Source organism: Rhinolophus ferrumequinum, chromosome 2 (genome assembly GCF_004115265.2).
Source record: "Rhinolophus ferrumequinum isolate MPI-CBG mRhiFer1 chromosome 2, mRhiFer1_v1.p, whole genome shotgun sequence".
Lineage (NCBI taxonomy): Eukaryota > Metazoa > Chordata > Mammalia > Chiroptera > Rhinolophidae > Rhinolophus > Rhinolophus ferrumequinum.
In genome coordinates, this window is record NC_046285.1 from 30,544,637 (window position 1) to 30,564,276 (window position 19,640).

Below are 19,640 nucleotides of genomic sequence, written 5' to 3' on the forward strand. Positions count from 1 at the left end.
ATAAATACACATATGCCTAATAACAAGACCACAAAAATACATTAAGTAAAACCTGACAAAATAGAAGGGAAAAATTGACAATTCAGCAATAGTTCAATCTTAGTAATGGATAAAACAACTGGATAGAAAATCAGCAAGGCTACGGAAGGCTTAAAGAATGCTCTCAACTGATTAAATCTAACAAACACAGAACACTCCAAGCAACAAAGCAACAAAAATAACCAAGCAACAAAATACACATCCTTCTCCAACACATGAAACATTCTCCAAGAAAGACCATACACTACACCATAAAATGATTTACTTACAAGAAGTGAAATCATACAAAATGTTCTCAGACCACAATGGAATTCATATAACAATTAACAACAGACAAATAAGTCATGGGGATGTAATGTGCAGCATGGTAACTATAGTTAATACTATATTGTATATTTGAACGCTTCTAAGAAAGTAAATCTTAAAGTTCTCATCACAAAAAAAAGTGCGTAACTACATGTGGTAATGGATGGTAACTAGACTTACTGTGATCATTTCCCAATATACACAAATATCAAACCACTATGTTGTATAACAAATTAATATAATGTTATATGTCCTTTATATCTCAGTTTTTAAAAATTAAAAACAGAAGAAAATATTTGAAATTTTAAAATATACAGAAACTAAACAATACATTTTAATAATAAATGGGTCAAAGGAGAAATCCTATCAGAAATTAGAAAATACACAATCTGTAAAGTCCCAACCAAAGCTACGATAGTGTAATTTTCCCTTACCCCCGTACCTCAGTGTCTACATTCTGCTGGGTTCATTCTCTCTTCCCAAAATGTTTTTCACTTGTGATGGGATAATTTATTATGCAGCAATAGGATCCTAATACAAGTGTGATCAAATGTGAAACTGTGAACTACCTCCATGTAGTTCACATGGCATCTAACAGATGTCAATAGCTTTCCCTTGAAAATTTAAAATATCCCAAAGTGCCCTTTAAGTTTGCAGTGCCTCCAAGCACCTCCGTACAGTTTGGGAACTGTGGCTCTAAGATACAAAGCATTTCTAAAGACAAAGAAGGATAATAATGAATGTCAACTACAAGTTTATATATATATATATATACATATATGTATATATATATGTGTGTGTGTGTGTATATATATATATACACACACACACATATATATATACATATATGTATATACACACACACACATATATACACACGTATATAGTTACAAGAAGTGGAGTACAGCATTAGGAATAGGAAACGTAATGGCTGTGTGCGATGTCAGAGGGATAGTGGATGGGGGAGGGGGACTGACATAGTGTGGGGGATATAAATGATAAATGTGTAACTATTACTTTGTTTTATGCACCTGAATCTAATAAATAAATGAATGAATGAATAAAAAAGAAGCATATTAAAGAATGACAAAAGGGTAGATTCCCCCAGGAAGATTTATGAGTTCTAAATTTGTAGGTACCTAATAACATAGCTTCAAAATATCTAAAACAAAAAATTTTTAAAAATTTACAAAATAGCAGAAATAGACAAATCCACATTTACATACCTCTCTCAATAACTGATGGAATAAGTGTACATAAAACTTAGTAAAGATAAATGTAACAGGAGACCACTGTAAAGATTTAAACAGAAGAGTCGCATGATCTGATTTACATTTGAAAAACATCACTCCGGCAACCATGTGGGGAGCAGACCTCAGGGGGACATGCAGGCCGCTGCAGTCAAGCAGGCGGAAAAGGAAGGGCAGTGGCAGCAAAGAAGTAATAACAATAATAACAATAAAGTTTCCTGAGCACTTCCACTTTGTGCCAGGCATTGTGCTAAATGCTTCATGAACTTATCTCACTTAATCCTTAAGACAACCAAAATCCATTTTAAAGATGGGGGAACAGAGGCTTGAAGAGGCTTCAGAACTTATCTAAAGCCACCCAGTGAGTCAAGTAGTGGAGACAAGACTAAAATCCAGGAAAAAAAGAAAGAAAGAAATTAGGAAATACCTTTGAGATTAAAGAAAATTAATGAAATGCAGCTAACAGCAGAGTGCTATGAAAAAAAATTTAACTGTAAATGCGTCTGTTAGAAAAGACAGATCTCAAATCAGTAACCTAACCACCCACCTTAATGAATTAGAAAAAGCACAAATTATGTCCAAAACAAGTAGAACAAAGAAAATAAGATTTTCTTTTTAGTTCAAATAAAATAGAATATAGAAAACCGATAGAGAAAAATTAATGAAACCAAAAGTTGGTTTTTTTAAAAGATCAACAAAAATAACAAATCTTTAGGTAGACTGAACACAAAAAAGTGGAGACTCAAATCACTAAAATCAGAAATGAAAAAATGGTCATCACTAACAATATTATAGGAATGAATTATAAGGGAATACTATGAACAAACGTATGCCATCAAATTGGATAACATAAATGCATAAATTTCTAGAAAAACACAAACTACCAAAACTGACTCATAAAAAATAGAAAATCTGAATACAGCTATAACAAGAAAAAATTTGAATATATAATTTGAAAACTTTTTTTTTTTCCACATGGGTACTTTTCACTTTATTTTACTTTTTCTTAGCCATTGCAGAGTATATAGAATTGAGAATCCCAGTTGTACAAAATCCCTGTGTGAGAAACGCTATGTGTCATCTGGCTAGTGGGGGCTGGCCAGTTTGCAGCGAGCAGGCCTGAAGGGGCTGGGAAATTCAAATGATGATTAGCATATCAAGTATTCAAAAAACCCTCGCTTCCCAAACCAGCTCCTCGGATGCTTTCTTTGAACAGGGGTAATTTGAAAACTTCACACAAGGCTAATTACCAGATGGCTTCACTGGTGAATTTTACCAAACAGTTAAAGACGAATTAATACCAATCCTCCAAACACCTCCAAACAGAAAACAAAAGAAGAGAACATTTTCCAACTCATTTTATAAAGCCAGTATTATACCAAAGCCAGACAAAGACAACATAAGAAAACTACAGACAAATTTCCCTTCTGAATACAAACATAAACATCCTTAACAAAATCTTAGTAAATTGATTTTAGCGACAAATAAGAGATTATAAAGCAGATTCAGTGGGATTTATCCCAGGAATGAAAAGTTGGTTTAAAATCTAAAAATCAATTTATGTAATACATTATTTTAATAAAGAATACAAATTACATGATATAAATGCACAAAAGGCATTTGACAAAATCCAACACACATGCCTGATAAAAAGCCTCCAACAAATTAGAAATAGAACGTTAACTTACTCAACATTAAAAAGGGCATGTCTTGGCAGTTCAGTCGTAGGCAGTGTTGTTCTTTTGCTATAATAAAATACCATAGACTGGGCAGCTTACAAACAAGTACTGACTTCTCACAATCTGGAAGCTGAGAAGTCCAAGTTCAGGGTACCAGGCAACATGGTGGGTTCTAGCGAAGGCCTCCTACCGAGGTGTAGACTGCCAACTTCTACTCTGTCCTCACATGGGACTAGGAAGCTCTGTGGGGCCTCTTTTATAAGAGCACTAATCCCATTCATGAGGGCTCCAACCCCATGATTTAAACACCTCCCCAAGGACCCCACCTCCAAATACCACCACGTTGGGCATTAAGATTTCAACACATGTCTGGGTGGTGAACACAAAATGTGATATATAAATGAAGAAATACAGAATTGAACACCTGAAACCTAGGTACCTTTACTAACAATTATCACCCCAATAAACTTTAATTAAAAAAAAAAAGATTTCAACACATGAATTTTTAGGGGACACAAACATAGCAGGGCATCTATGAAAAACCAATAGCTAACTTCATACTTAATGGTGAAAAGACTGATGCTTTCCCTCTGCGAGTGGGAACAAAACAAAACAAAGATGTCTACTCTCACACATCTATTTCACATTGTACTCTCTGTTCTAGCCAGAACAATTAGGCAAGGGAAACAAATTAAAGGCATCTAGTTGGAAAGGAAGAAGTCAAACTGCCTTTATTTGCAGATGACATGATCTTAGATATACAAAATTCCAAGGAATCTTACTAAAAATTTTAGAACCAGTAAGACTTACACAAGGTCATAGAGTATAAGGTCAACATACATAAATCAGCTGAATTTCTATACACTAGCAATGAACGGTCTGAAAATAAAATTAAGACAACAATTCCATTCACAACAGCATCAGAAAGAAGAAAATACTTCAGGATAAATTTAACAAAAAAGTCTAAGACACTGATGACTACAGTGTCTTAAAGATTATTAAAGAGGACTTCAAGACACCTCATGTTCATGAATTGGAAGACCTAATATTGCTAAAATGGCAATACTCCCTAAATTGGTCTACACATTCAACACATCCTCTATCAAATCTTTGTTGCCTTTTTTGTTAACATTGACAACCTGATTCTAAAATTCAACTGAAAATGCAAGGAATCCAGAACAACCAAAAACGTCTTGAAAAATATAACAAACTTGGAAGACTTCCCAATTTCAAAACTTACAACAAAGTTTCAGTAATCAAAACACAGTGGTACTAAACAGCCGGATGGCTCGGTTGGTTAGAGCACGAGCTCTCAACAACAAGGTTGCCGGTTCAATTCCCGCATGGGATGGTGGGCTGCGCCCCCTGCAACTAAAGATTGAAAACGGCAACTGGACTTGGAGCTGAGCTGTGCCCTCCACAACTAGATTGAAGGATAATGACTTGAAGCTGATGGGCCCTGGAGAAACACACTGTTCCCCAATATTCCCCAATAAAATTAAAAGAAAAAAAAAAAAAAACCACAGTGGTACTGACATACAGAAAGACATACGAATATCAATGAAACAGAATTACAAATCCAGGAATAAACCCTTATACTTAACAGTCAATTGATTTTTTGACAAATTTTCATCACAAATTAAAACATAAATTTAAGTACATATCTCAAAATGGATAAAAGACACAAATGTAAGAGCTAGAACTATAAAACACTTACAAGAAACACAGGAGTGACCTCAGATTAGGCCACTGATTCTTAAAATATGACAACAAAAGCACAACAACAAAAGAAAAATAGATAAGTGGGACTTCAAAATGAAAAAAACTTCTATGCTTCAAAGGACATCATCAAAAAAGTGAAAAGCTGAATGAGAGAAAATATTTGCAAATCATATTTGATAAGGACTAGTATGAGAATACTTGAGGTGTGATTAAAAAAATCAGTCAATGTTTGAATAAAAAAATTATTACAGTAAAAGATACATTGCCATTAATACTCCTCAAAATACTCCCCTTCACTTTGAACACACTTATCCCATCATTTTTGCCACTTTATGAGGCAGTTCTAGTAAGTCCTCTTCTGTGAGTGTCTTTAGTTGTGCTGTCGTGGTGGCCTCTACGGCCTGATGGCCTCTATGTCCTGAATTGGTTCAAAACGTTTACCTTTCATGGTCCTTTTGACTTTGGGGAAGAGGCAGAAGTTGCACGGTGCCAAATACAGTGAATAAGGTGAATGTAGACACACTGTAATGTTTTTATTTGACAGAAATTGCCATACCAAAAGCGATGTATGACACGGAGCCTTTCTGTTGTGATCACAAAATACGGAGAATGCTGCTGCCGAATGCCATCCAACGAAATAGCAGGGACCTTCAATACGGGAAGCAGCATGTCGAACCTTAGTTAACAGTGTGAGACAAGTTTCCACTTGTTCAGTGCAGTCAATCAAGTGTGAGCTACAGTTGAGAGAAAGTGTGTTTTAAAGTGTGCTGTAAATCATCCTCCATCATGACAACACTCTGTGTCACACACTGCTTCTGGTATAGCAATTTCTGTCAAATAAAACATTAGTGTGTCCTCATCCACCTTATTCACCGGCTCTGGCACCATGTGACTTCTGGCTCTTCCCCAAAGTCAAAATGATTCAGGACATCAAGGCAGCTATGACAGCACAACTAAAGACACTCACCAAAGAGGACTCCCAGAACTACTTCAGAAAGTGGCAGGAACAATGGGATAAGTGTGTTTGAAGAGAGGAGGAGTATTTTAAGGAGGATTAATGGCAATGTGTCTTTTACTGTAACAAATTTTTTTTTTTATTTAAACATTCACCGTATTGTTTGATCACACTTCATATAAAGGACTCTTACAACTCAACAACAGAAAGATAAACAATTCAATTTTTAAATGGGCAACAGCTATAAATAGACATATCACCAAAGAAGATACACAAATGACCAAAAAGCACATGAAAAAATAGTCAATATCATTAGGAAATTCGTATCAAAACCACAACAAGATACTGTTTCACATCCAGCAGGACATCTATGGAAGAAAGAAAGGGAAGGAATCAGGGAAAATAAGTATTGGTAAGGATGTGGAAAAATTGGAAACCTCACATATTGCCAATGAGAATGTAAAATGGTAGAGCTGTTTTGGAAAAAAGTTTAACATTTTAATTTCAATCCCAAGAGAAATTAAAACATAGATCCACACAAAAACTTGAACAGGAATGTTTATTATGGCAATATTATTCACAATAGCCAAAAAGTACAAACAACCTAAATGTCCATTAAGTAGTGAATGGATAAACAACAAATACCCATACAATGGAATGTTATTCAGCAACAAAAACAAAATACTAATACATGCTACGACATAAACCTCGAAAACATTATGCTCAGTGAAAGAAGCTAGATACAAAACAGCATATTGTATGATTTCATTCATAAAAAATACCCAAAAGACCCAAATCTATAGACCGCTAAAAGATTAGTGGTTGCCTTGGGCTATAAGTGAGACCACATACAGTTTTTGGGGAAAGAGAGGAAGGAAGGAAATGTTCAAAAATTCAGATTGTGGTGATGGTTGTGCAACTCTGTAAATGTACTAATATTATAGACTTAAATGGATGAATTTTAAAGTATGTAAGTTACATTGCAACAAAACTGTTAATTTTTTTTAGGACACTGAAAGGTACTGTGATCTTCAAAAATGAGATCAAACACAGTAGATAGGATTAGAGGTTCTAAAGTAATGCAAATACAAAGGGATTTTTTTCTCCTCTCCAGATATATTTCTCTTTTTTTGCTTTTACTTCCCTGTACAGACTAGCAATTTATGAAATGTTTCAGATAGTCTAGCAGAACTCAGTAATATATGTGATTAAAACAAAAAAATTAAATCTAGTAATATTGAAATAGCTTTTCCATAGACATACTAACAATATACCTCCACATTATAATGAATTAGAACTAAATGTCCTCTTCTGTGAAATAAGGCCAATACTATTTATATCTCACAGACCTGTGAAAATTGAGATAATTCAGGTTTAACCTACTGCCTGGTATGTAAGCACTTGATAGATGTTAGCTGCCATAATTACAGAGGGTATTCAGATCCAGCCTCATAATATGAGTCATGTATTCTATTATTGATATTCCAAAAGGAATAATTAGTGGGGTAGGAAGAATAGTGACTTGATAAGAACGTTATGTTACCAGAGAACTAAGTCCGTAAGTACAAATTCTATAAGCTCATTGGTAGTAAAAATGGTATCAATAGAGGGGGAAAAAAATTCCAGGAGAATAAGTAAGCCAAATTGGTTCTTGTCTAAAAATACTCGATCCACCCAAGAGAATTTTACAAAAACATGAACACATGCCCCTTGTACCATGAAACAAATACATGACAATTTCCCATCCCTATTTACTTTTTTTTAACAAAGTCACTTCCTAACTCTGCCTATTAATTTAACTCTCACAACCAAATTTCATCCAAGCAACTCATCATGTTCTATCCCACCTCTGCTTCCAGACATTCTAACCATCCCAAACATTTCACCCACCTGAAACTAGTAGGTAGAAGATGTAGAAAATGCTTAAGAATCAAAAGCACCAGAACCTTTAGTAAAGCTAGAGAAAAACCAGTTTAAAGTATAGTCTCTTTCCTAAGCTTATGTCACTAGGATTTGGTCAAGTCCTCCCAACCATACATTAGATATTATTCAAAAAAAAAATCCCACTTTTAAATATGCAAGTACATTTCCTCAAAAACAATGCAGAAGCATCTTATGAACATTTTAACTTTGTGAATTTAAATTAACGCAATATAGCTATTAATAATAAAGTATTACTCCAGGCACAGCTTTTGAAATAATACAAAGCCCTCCAAATTTTAAAAATATGTCAAAAATCACATTGTATTATTCCAAAGCTGGCTAGCTGAGTAAACTATAAAGCTGCTTACACTATTGCCTACTGGTTGCATTACTTTGACCAATAAAAAGAATCATCCACCTTCCTTTGTCAGGACCATGTTAACAACAGTGTTCTTTCTGTGTTTTTAAAACACGGTAATTTTAATCACTGCTGTGCTTTTACTTCAATATCCACTGCTACTAAATTTTAAAATCTTCTTTTATCCTCTAACAATGTCATTAAGTGGACATCATAGTTCTAATGCACATAACAAGCCTGAAAATCAGTACCCTTGGAATAGAAGTAAGATGTGGTAAACTCTATAAGGAAAGCTAAACAATTGCCACTTTATGCTAGGCTGATAATTTAGGAAATAACAAACTAGAAAATATTAGATATTAGAGATAATGCCTGGAAATTAAAAGGTAATATTAAAGGAATAATACGTTACAATAATAATAGATTGATATGCTCAAAAAACCTGTTCCCACCACTTTACAAGAACTCTTATGGGAAAATGAGACTTGAATGATATAAATTTTGAAGTATGCAAGGTTTTTAGGGTATTTCTCCCATAAAATAAAACAACCTTATGCATGCAAACCCTCAGAAAAATGTTTATTTTTTTTTAATTAAAAAATATGATTCCTCTACTTCTATCACTCCATCTCTCAGATCAAATATAACTTCTGATATAATCATAACAATCTTTGGAGAAACCAAGTCTATAAGTTGAGTTCATGGCTATTCTGAGGCTCAAAACAAAATCATTGCATCTAGAGAGCTGCCCTATTCACCTTTACAATTTATCCCTCGTATGGTAGAAGGTCAGGAGGTATATAAACTTCTGTGGAGTCACGGATACGTTTTTTGTATTTTCTACAAACAAGACGACTACCGTATTTTGCCATTTACAATGTGCTCCCGTGTATAATGTGCACCCACATTTTTGGCCCAAACTTTCACAGAAAAAAATATTTTGTTTTAATTTTTTAGTACCCGTGTATAATGCGCATCCTTATTTTTCTCTCACAAATTTGGGCAAAAAAGTGCACATTATACATGGCAAAATACGGTAAGTAGCTAATAGAGTACTCTGACATAAACCCAAGAAGTGGTCTTCTATTTTGTGTGATCTCCCAACAACGGGAAAGTTTACCTTGCTGTTGTCACTTTTTATTCATTACTATTCTAAAAGAAAATTTAAAATTTCAACAGCCTTTTGTAAAATAACAACTTTCTAATCATTTACTGATGTCCAACCCTGAAATGCTCTAAGTTCCTTCTGATAATGGCAATCTGAATCCCCTGAATATTTAATTCCAGTATAACCATAATGCATTAATACTATGACTACAGGAAAACAGTTGCTAAATGGAGCATGTTTTTGACTGCAGACCACAAATGATAAACCAAGCATTATAATGTCTATATGTAACTCTTGCATTATCAGCTAAATCTTATCAAGATGTTCCAAACTAACAAATAAAAGGAGTTAAAATGACAGAATCACAGAAGGTTAGAGCTTGCAAGGAACCTTAGAGGCCACTGAAGTTAATCCTTACATTTTAAAAGTTGTGGTAATTGAGACCTAAAGAGAATAAATGAATCACCCATGGTCACACTATTTACACATAGTATGAGCCCATCCTACGTCACATACACATGTATCTTACCTTTCTGGTGATGTGTTAGAAGTGACAGGACGCCCACGGACACCTTTTTTACTTTTATGGTCTAGAGAAAAGACCTTATTTCTTAGGCTTCTGTCCCACTAGAAAAAACAAATGGAATTTTAATAATAATTATAGCAATATGACAATCAAGATGCACTTAAATTTTCATTTTATTTAGAAATTCAAAATAAACAGCCAAATTCATAGTAGTTCACAGAGGGGTAAAAATGCAATCTACAAAACACGTGGCTCTTTTGCTAGTGCAGTAATAGTAGGAATAGATTTTAAAATTTCAAGGCAACTTTTGTCAGGTAATCAACTTTTTGAGATTCTAAAGCTTACATAACTATACAAATTTTTTAATGTGTCTAAAGGAAATAATAAAAATTTTTACATGCCAAGTTACATAATGCCTGTAATTCTTAATTAGCTGCATTTATATTAGGTAGGTACCAAAGTAACTGCGGTTTTTGCAATTATTTTTAACCTTTTAAACCACAGTTATTTTGCACAAAACTAACAATTGGAATGCATTACAATTACAATTGGTTTCTCATGAGTTGATGCATGGAAAATTTTACGAAAGAGTCGGACATTTTAATAACAGTATAGATTTAATCTGACTAGAAACAAAAGTTGAAATTAATTTATTTAATACACACTGTGAATCTACACAAATAAACTATTTATCTTATTTCTATGTATCAGTCTCCTTATCTGAAAATGGATATAATAATAGTAGCTATCTCACAAGGATGTATGATGATTACATACATAGTAAGTTTAAAACATTGTCTTTCTTGAAGAGATATTTATACACCCATGGTCACAGCAGCATTGTTCACAAAAGCTAAAAGTTATAAGCAATTCACATGTCCCATCAACAAATGAATGGAAAAACAAAATGTGATATATATAGATATATATATATATATCATCATATATCTATAGATATGATGATATATATATATATATGATAAGATATACATATATATATATATGATGAAATAAAATGAAATACTATCTGGTCTTAAAAAGGAAGAAAATTCTGACATGTTATATATATGGATGAATCTTGATGGCTGTTAAACATTAGGAAAAAAAATTATTTATATATATATATAAATTATATATATAATATAACATATATTATATATATAAAATATAAAATATATTTATATAATATAATATAAAATATATTTATATAATATTTTATATATATAATATAATATAAAATATATATAAAATATAATATATATATATGTGTATATATATATATATATATATTCCCCCAATTCCTGGCACAGAGCTCCTAAAACCCTTGTAATTGCCTAAGTGATAAGAGTACTAACTATAGTACACGTCAGCAATAGCATAACATTTTTTTCTGAATATCTTCCATCTGCAGTTGATTGAACCTATGGATGTGGAACCCATGAATATGGAAGGGCCAACTATATATAATATATATAATTTTTACTCTATAATAAATTCAATATTCAAACATAAAAGAAAAATATATAAATGCAGAGACAAAATTTTCTTAAAATAATATCTTTTTTCTTCCTATTAAATTGGCAACAATTTTTATGTGTGATAACACCCAGTGCTAGTGAGTTTGTACAAAAATGGGAGATCTCATCGATGACAATGTAATTTGGAGCAAATTTTCTGTGAGACAAATTTGCAATATCTATTAAAACTTAATACACAAACTCCCTTAGAACCACTCAAAAATGATTCCCTGTATATAAAAAATGATGTTCACTGAAACAGTTTCTATTACAAAACTCTGGAAACAACCAAACTGTCTGAATGCACTACGTAAATAAATTATAGTATACAGTGTATCTTTGGAGTACTACAAAACCATCAAAAATTAAAGAGGCAGATCTAAATGTGTTTAAAAAAAATTTAAGGTATATTAATTTAAAAGAGCAAAGCACAGAACAATATGTATTTCATGATCCCTTTTGTGCAACTATCAGAAAAATAATCAAAATAATATAAGCGCATATACATTTGTTTTTTCCTTGAAAGGAATGAAAAAAAAAAAAACTGTTAGTTGCCTTTAGGAAAAGGAGAGGGAAGGATTCTTTGCTTCACCTTGTTGTCCCTTTCTCTACAGCCCAAATTTTCTAAACTTATATAAATATTTTTTATTTTTATGTCAACAGAAGTCATCTGGTCCCATTTATTATTTCCCTTTTTTGTAACTTGTATTAAAAAAAATGAATTATTTAATAATTAAGTTTTTAAATAATGTTAAAGCAACTAATACTAATGACAAATCTTTCCTCTGAGAACAATTATAATAAATAGTTAATTTTCCTTGTCTGCAACATAGAAACACATATATTAAAAGTGACTTAAAATTTGTTATCTTAAAATAGTAATGTTATTTTGTCCCCTCCCCTCCACCAAATTCACATGTTGACGTCCTCCTAACCACCAATATGACTGTATGTGGAGATAGAGAGGTAATTCAGGTTAAATGAGGTCATAAGGGCAAGGCCCTAATCTAACAGGACTTGTGTCCTTGTAAGAACAGAAAGAAACACCATGGATGGGGATGGGGCACAGAAAAAAGGCCATATGAGGACACAGCAAGAAGACAGCCATCTGTAAGACACAGAGAGAGGCCTTAGAGAAACCAAACCTGTTGACACCTTGATCTTGGACTTCCAGCTTGCACAATTGTGAGAAAATAAATTTTTAAGCCACACAGTCAGTGGCATATTATTATGTTAGCCCTAATGGACTCATATAACATCAAATGGATAAATTGAAAAATCTGAGAAAAATTCTATTTTAAAAAATTGATCATGAGTTGTGCAAAGCAAGAAAAAAAGTACTTAGGGAAGACAGGTGGCTCAGTTGGTTAGAGCGTGAGCTCTGAGCAACGGGCTTGCCGGTTCGATTCCCACATGAGCCAGCGAGCTGTGCCCTCTGCAACTAGATTGAAAAGACAACAACTTGACTTGGATGGAGCTGATGAGCCCTGGGAAAAATACATTACTGTTCTCCAATAAAAAGACCTGGAAATACACATTGTTCCCCAATAAAGTCCTGTTCCACTTCCCCAATAAAAATCTTAAAAAAAAAAAAAAAAAAAAAACTTAAAAAGTGCTATCTTAATTAAGCCTTATTTATGAGATCTCTGTAATGTTTAATAGTGATAAAATTAAAATCCAGATTCATAAACAGAATACCTTCTGAAAAACAGTTGTCTTACGTTATGTTACCCTTTAACATACACCTCTCAAATTTACAAAAAAAAAGAGCAAATGATTCTAATAAGCTTAATATTCTCACAAATTTAAATAATTTATTTAATAATAATGAGATTTAAATTTCATGAAGAAAATAACATGCATAAGGTACACTTAGATTTAAACTGAAGACCACTAACCTCAAAGAATCAGTTCAACTTATGCCAGATATAAACTAATTTAAACCTATAAATAAAGAACACAAGCAAATCCATAAAAGGATATATAAGAAAATAAAAATTCAATTTTACTAAAATATTTTAAACACACCAAATAATACTATATACTTAAAAGAAATAAGTTTTTATTTACCCCCTGCAAAGGGAGGTCCCACCGTTCTGAGCTTCTGAGTTTGGATAGTGATGATTTAACACAAACATCCTGTGATTTTGCATTAAACATCTTTGTTATCTGAAACCAGAATGAGAAAATAATCAGTTTAATTAAAATATAAATAAGAGCTGAACCAGCAAACAGAACCATTCAATTACCCTGTATTAATATTTTGCTATTAGCTTTAAAAGTTTTAAACTCAGTACTTATTTTATAGGTAGTTAAATATAATTTTATTTAAAAAAGAAACTCCTCATTCAGTATAAAGGTAGATAAATAAAGTATCACAATAGCTTCACAACTATTCTCTTACCTACAGTCTCTTCCCCTTCTAATCTTTCAAGTGCTATCCAGGGTCCTCTAATATACAATTCTAATTATGGCTACAATAATTAAAATACAACAAAGGCACCCATTACTTATAGATAAAACTTAATTTAAGCTCTTTCCCATCATCCACATATCACAAACTCTATACCCCGCCACACTGAGTTTACTCAATCTTCTTCAAACATGTCATATAATTTTGTATCTCTAGACCTTTGTATATTGTACTCTCTCAATCTAGAATGCCCTCTCTACTTCTCCCGTGTGAAATACTTCAGATTCTGCCAAAAATTATTCTCCTATCCAGACAACCATCACTCCCCACACCAAGGCATTCCTTTCTCTGGGAATGTATTTGGTACATTATTTATATTACACATATCATATTATAATTATTTGTCTACATGTCTATCTTCTCCAAACTGTGTAGGTCCTTAAAGAAGGCCCTGACTTAATCACCTTTACATCCCCAACATGCTGAATAAGCAAATGAATGATCCATCAGAATCACAAGTTTGAAATCATTTGTTTAGAACTTAATACCTTAACTTTCATATTAAAAGAAAGTTATAAATAATGGTTAAGCATCAAGTTCAGCCTATAAAATATAACATATAATAAGCACTGTACTATATCAACTATAACCAGATCAATCCATAAAATGATTTCATGAGAGTAAAACATAAGTCTGAAGGATAGAATAAACATGAAGAAAATGTATCTCAACTCTTTTATTTCACTAGCACCTCTGAGTTAATCCTCCTAGACACCAGTAAGGTATTACTCATATCTATTCTATATAAAAAGGTACCTGTTTATAATTCTTCATGTGTAATGTTATCTCTAAATCAACCATTTCCTTCATATTCTTAATGAGGGAACAATAGTTACTTCTTCAGGCAGTAAGGCAAAGGCTTCAGGCTGTTCACACCCATGAATCTTTTGTGAGCAGGTCATTTAGCCTACATGCTATGGCATACTGTATTTTTCAAAGATGGCCACACCAATAATCCACCTCCCAAATGGTCTTTTTACAAAGTAACACTGATAGTGCTCCAACATCAGACGTGGTCTATGTTCCTTCCCCTTGAATGTGGCCACAGCTTGGACTTCCAAAACTAGATCATACGGTCAAAGGCAATACAGCTTCTGCCTAGCTCTCACATGCTTGTGTATTCTCCCTTCCTTCCCCTTTTTTCCTTCACTCTCTGTCTGTCTGTACTGTGGAAGAGAGATTGTTCCATGACGTGACCACTGTCTGACTCAAGAGCTGGACCGGGTCAGAAAGGAGATTGCTTACCACCAACCTCACCTTAAAGACTGTCTGATGTAGTCCATGTTCATTCTGACATAGTAAATCAGCACCCCTCCCCTGCCTCTGGCTATGTGGTAGTTCCTGGAATAGGCTGTTGTCCTGACCTGGTCAAGCATGCCAAGTAGCTTCCCATACCTGGGCATTCACGTACTAGTACCCATGACTACTGCCCCCTTTTACCTTATGTAATTCTTTGTCACCTGTCAAGTGACTCAGGAAATCCACTTCATCTTGCAGCCACCCAAGATGTGCCTCACATTTAAGTTTACTTAATAGCCTCTGTTGATTGCCAGGCTGGAGTGGCCAGCCTCTTTCTTCCGTTTTTCCCTGCCCTCTTGCAGAGAGAGATTTTCAGTCTCAGGACTTTTCTGTGGGTCTGCATGTACTAACAGACACACACACCTTGGGAGCCCTGAGCCAACAAGTAAAACCATCTTGGATATCCTGAAGCCACTATGGTAGAAAGATCACACAGAAAGGTCAAAAAGAAGTAAACTTGCACCAATATATTTGAGTCTTCCCAGCACAGGTATCAAGGTGAGTGAGTGAGCTTTTAAGGTGATTCCAAGCCCCAGCCTCCAAGACAACCTAGCTAACTCCAAGTGGAACAAAAACAAGCTATCTCCAAGTGAACCCTGCACAGACTGCAGATTCATGAGCAAAATAAGTTTAAACCACTAAGTTTTGGGGTAATCTGTTACATGACCCTAGTTTTAACCTAAAAAGATGTCCAGCTCAAACTTGTAGGACAACAACTGAGATTTAGCAAAAGTAAGAGTTGGGTATAGGTGCTGAGTCTTTTGTAAAATGAGTATCTTATAAAAGAACGTTGATGGCCTCTATGGAAGAATTTATATTCTTTTCTCACACTAATTAGTTTTCATCTTTTTACCTATGAGTGACTTAGACTCAATATCAATGAATTATTTTACCTTAACAAATATTCATGTATACTTCCATTAGTAGAGACACAAAATATTAAGATAATCTACCCTGTTTTCAAAAAGGGCACCTCTCAATTTTCCCCAAAGTATAGACTCATGATATCTGGATAGTTATTAAAACTCTAAATAGTATAAAAACCTTGAAAATGTTTATGTACTCTTACTTAGCAATTCTACTTTTAGGAATTTATCCTATGGAAATAAAATCAAAGTACATATATAACAAATACTTATGAACAGGGATATAGACTAGGTATTTCTTATACAAAAACTAGAAACAATGATAATAAAAAAAAATATGGTAAAGCTAAACAATGATATATAGTTGTTATTAAATAAATGTTCCAGAAGAATAATTAACATAAAAAATTATTTCCAATAAGTAGAAAAGCATATGTACATAATCATCTCTTTTACAATGCAAAAAAATCCACGTATAGAAAAATATAGGATATACACAAAAATGTTTTACAATGATTATCTTTGAATGGTGAGATAAGAGATTTTTTTCATTTTTGTGTTCTCCTATAGTTTCCAATTTTTTTTTTTTTAATTGGGGAAAACTGGGGAACAGTGTGTTTTCCAGGGCCCATCAGCTCTAACTAGTTGTTCTTTCAATCTAGTTGTGGAGGGCGCAGCTAAGCTCCAAGTCCGGTCGCTGTTTTTAATGTTAGTTGCAGGGGGCGCAGCCCACTATCCCATGCGGGAATTGAACCAGCAACCTTGTTGTTGAGAGCTCGCACTCTAACCAACTGAGCCATCCAGCCTCTCCTCTGGAAACTCAGCAGCAACTTGTTGTCTTCAATCTACTTGTGGAGGACGCAGCTCACTGGCTCATGTGGGAATTGAACTGGCAACCCTATTGTTAAGAGTTCGCGCTCTAACAAACTGAGCCATCTGGCCGCCCCCAAATGTTTTATTTTTTCAATAGGAATACCATGCAATTATTAAAGACAAGGGGGAAAAAACATTTATATCACCAGAAGTATTTCTGTGTCAGCTTCTTGGTCAATAAATTATAGATCTAAATCTCTCACTCTAATATTGTTTATGATTGGAAAACAAACTTCAAGTACAACTAACTACTCTACTGTCAATTTTTTTCTACTGTCAACTTTTTTTCTTAATGATTAACTGATCAAAAATAATGTAAGCCTTTTTGCCACAATCTGATCTCTTCTTAGACAAATTTTAATCACAGTCTCAAATGTGTACAATCAATAAAGATTCTTAAGCTATTAATGATTCTACAAAGCCTATATTATAATTCCATTACAAGAATCAGATGGACTCCTAATACTTTTAAGTATTTTTTAATAGTTTCCTAATACTTTAAAGATTGAAATTTAATCATTTAAGGAAAAAATGCGTTCTAAATCCCTTTCTTTTCAAGTTATACTTAAATACATTGATAAAACTCTAATAACTTCCAAAAAATAAAGCTCAAGAACATTTATTTACTAATATTCAGATATAATACTAAATAAGCCATTTAGCAATCAATTCATGCAGTTAGTTTGAGGTTCATTTTAAACCTAATTCATTACAGCATGCCCTCAAAAAGTGAATGTATGAAAAGCAGATAATCAGGAAAAAAACAGAGGCTGGATTCTATTAAAAAGTTATACATCGCTAACTTATACTCTTGAAACTGTTCAGGCTGATACGCTCATTGCCATGTTCTTAACTGAGAACTTCAGAATCTTAATCACTTATTTGTTCAGATACTACATAGATATGAAGTTGTTATTTAAAGAAAATTGCGTGTGTGCCCATAGATATGGTTATGTCTTACCAAGGAAGATTAGAAAGTCTTGTTTTTCTGCTTTCAAAATAGATTATCAACCTCCCCATGTCTAAATCCAAAGACTATGGATCTTCACATTAGCAGAATTCAAAGTATTCACACTCTTACTCCACATCTATCCAGAGAGATCAGTCTTGAATTAATCTATATCCAGCTTCTATCCAAAGGCCAAGTATAATTTTGTATATAATAATGTTCCAAAGATTTAGCTACAAGGATAATGGTTGCAGCACTGTTGATAATTTTTTTAAAAATTGAAAATAACTCAAAATTACAATAGGATATTAGTTAAATTAACTGTGATACACCATATAATGGAATATAACATAGTCATTAAAAATATTTACTACTGCTTGCTTCCCTGGTACTAATGTCTAGTATAGTCTCCAAGACATGTTAAGTATCCAGTATCTTTAAATTTGATTTCAGAAAATGATGTTCGTAGTATATAGTTAAATAGAAAAAGCAAATTATAAAACAATATTTTGTGGTTTTATATTTTGTAATATCTAAATATTTGTTTATTACATAGATAAACTGGAAGAATATACATCGAAGTATTAATTTTGGTTGTATCCGGGTTTTCGGGTTTTCATTTTGCTCAGCTGAATTTTTTTTTTCAACTGAATTTTCTAACTTCTCTGCAGCAAACTAGTTATGCTTTAGAAATATTTTTTAGATGTTTTAAACAAAATATTATCAGTGTCTAGTCCCTATATCCATAAAAGTTCTAATTCAGTAATTTATTTCCCTAGCTGTCTTAAGAGAAAAGGCTATAGTATAAACCACTAACAAGAACTTAATATGCTAATTTTCTTTAAAAAAACTCCCTCACAGACAGTGCTGTGTGAGCTGGTGCATTGCTGTGATGCAATGCATGGCAACAGCCATGAATTGTTGGTGAAAAGTTCAGGTTGTTTTCATCTAACTTTTTCATGCAGCCTTTTCAGCACTTCCAAATACTAAACTTGGTTAATTGTCCAGTTGTTACAAATTCATAATGAGTAATCCCTCTGATATCAAAAAAAGGTTAGCAACATTGTTGCAACAAGTTCAGGAACTTAATTGTCACACCTCCTGTGTATATAATTGTTGCAGGCAATATCCGCGGCAAGATGATAAACAATGGTTGACACAGTTTGAGAAGAAATAGTATATTTGCATTGATTCAAAGTATCTCTCCCAAGACATGCATTTATTACAATGGGAAGGAGTAACTTTAATGAAATAACCAGGAAGCAACCATCTTAAGCAGGTGACCAACCAGCTTGATAACACCAGTAATAAGACATATGATCATCATGTACCCCCGATAGGACAGACTGAGAAGGGTACATCACTTCTGTTGTATTCTTCCCAAAAAGTCATAACCTTAATCTAATCAAAAGGAACCTGAGATAAACCCAAACTGAGATATATTTAATAAAATACTGACCAAGTACTCTTTAAACGTGTTATGGTCATGAAAGAAAAAAAGACTGAAGAACTGGCATAGACTGCAGGAAATCAAGAAGACATGACAACTAAATGCAATGTGGGATCCTGGAACATAAAAATGACAGTAGTAGAAAAACTAAAGAAATCCAAATAACCTCTGTAGTTTAGGCATGGTACCAATGTTAATTTCTTAATTTTGATGACTGTACTAAGGTTATGTGAAGTATTAACAACGGGGGAAGCTGAGTGAAGAGTAGACAGAAACTCTGTGCTATTTCTGTAACTTTCCTGTAAATCTAAAATTACTTGAAAATAAAAAGTTAAAAAATACTGTAG

The 19,640-nt window shown here is 33.2% G+C and overlaps 1 protein-coding gene across 6 annotated transcripts in view; it reads right to left on the minus strand.

Annotated features, from left to right (window-relative positions):
* SENP7 (SUMO specific peptidase 7) overlaps positions 1-19,640 on the minus strand; it is a 128,412-nt gene that overhangs the window by 88,251 nt on the left and 20,521 nt on the right. For 4 of the 6 annotated variants that reach the window (XM_033123947.1, XM_033123980.1, XM_033123972.1 and 1 more), the window contains 2 exons: positions 13,454-13,552; positions 9,870-9,967 (listed from right to left, as the gene is read on the minus strand). In XM_033123947.1, coding sequence (XP_032979838.1) covers positions 9,870-9,967; positions 13,454-13,552 — 197 coding nt within the window. The remainder of the gene's footprint in view (positions 1-9,869; positions 9,968-13,453; positions 13,553-19,640) is intronic. The other 2 variants (XM_033123988.1, XM_033123955.1) reach the window with 1 other exon arrangement.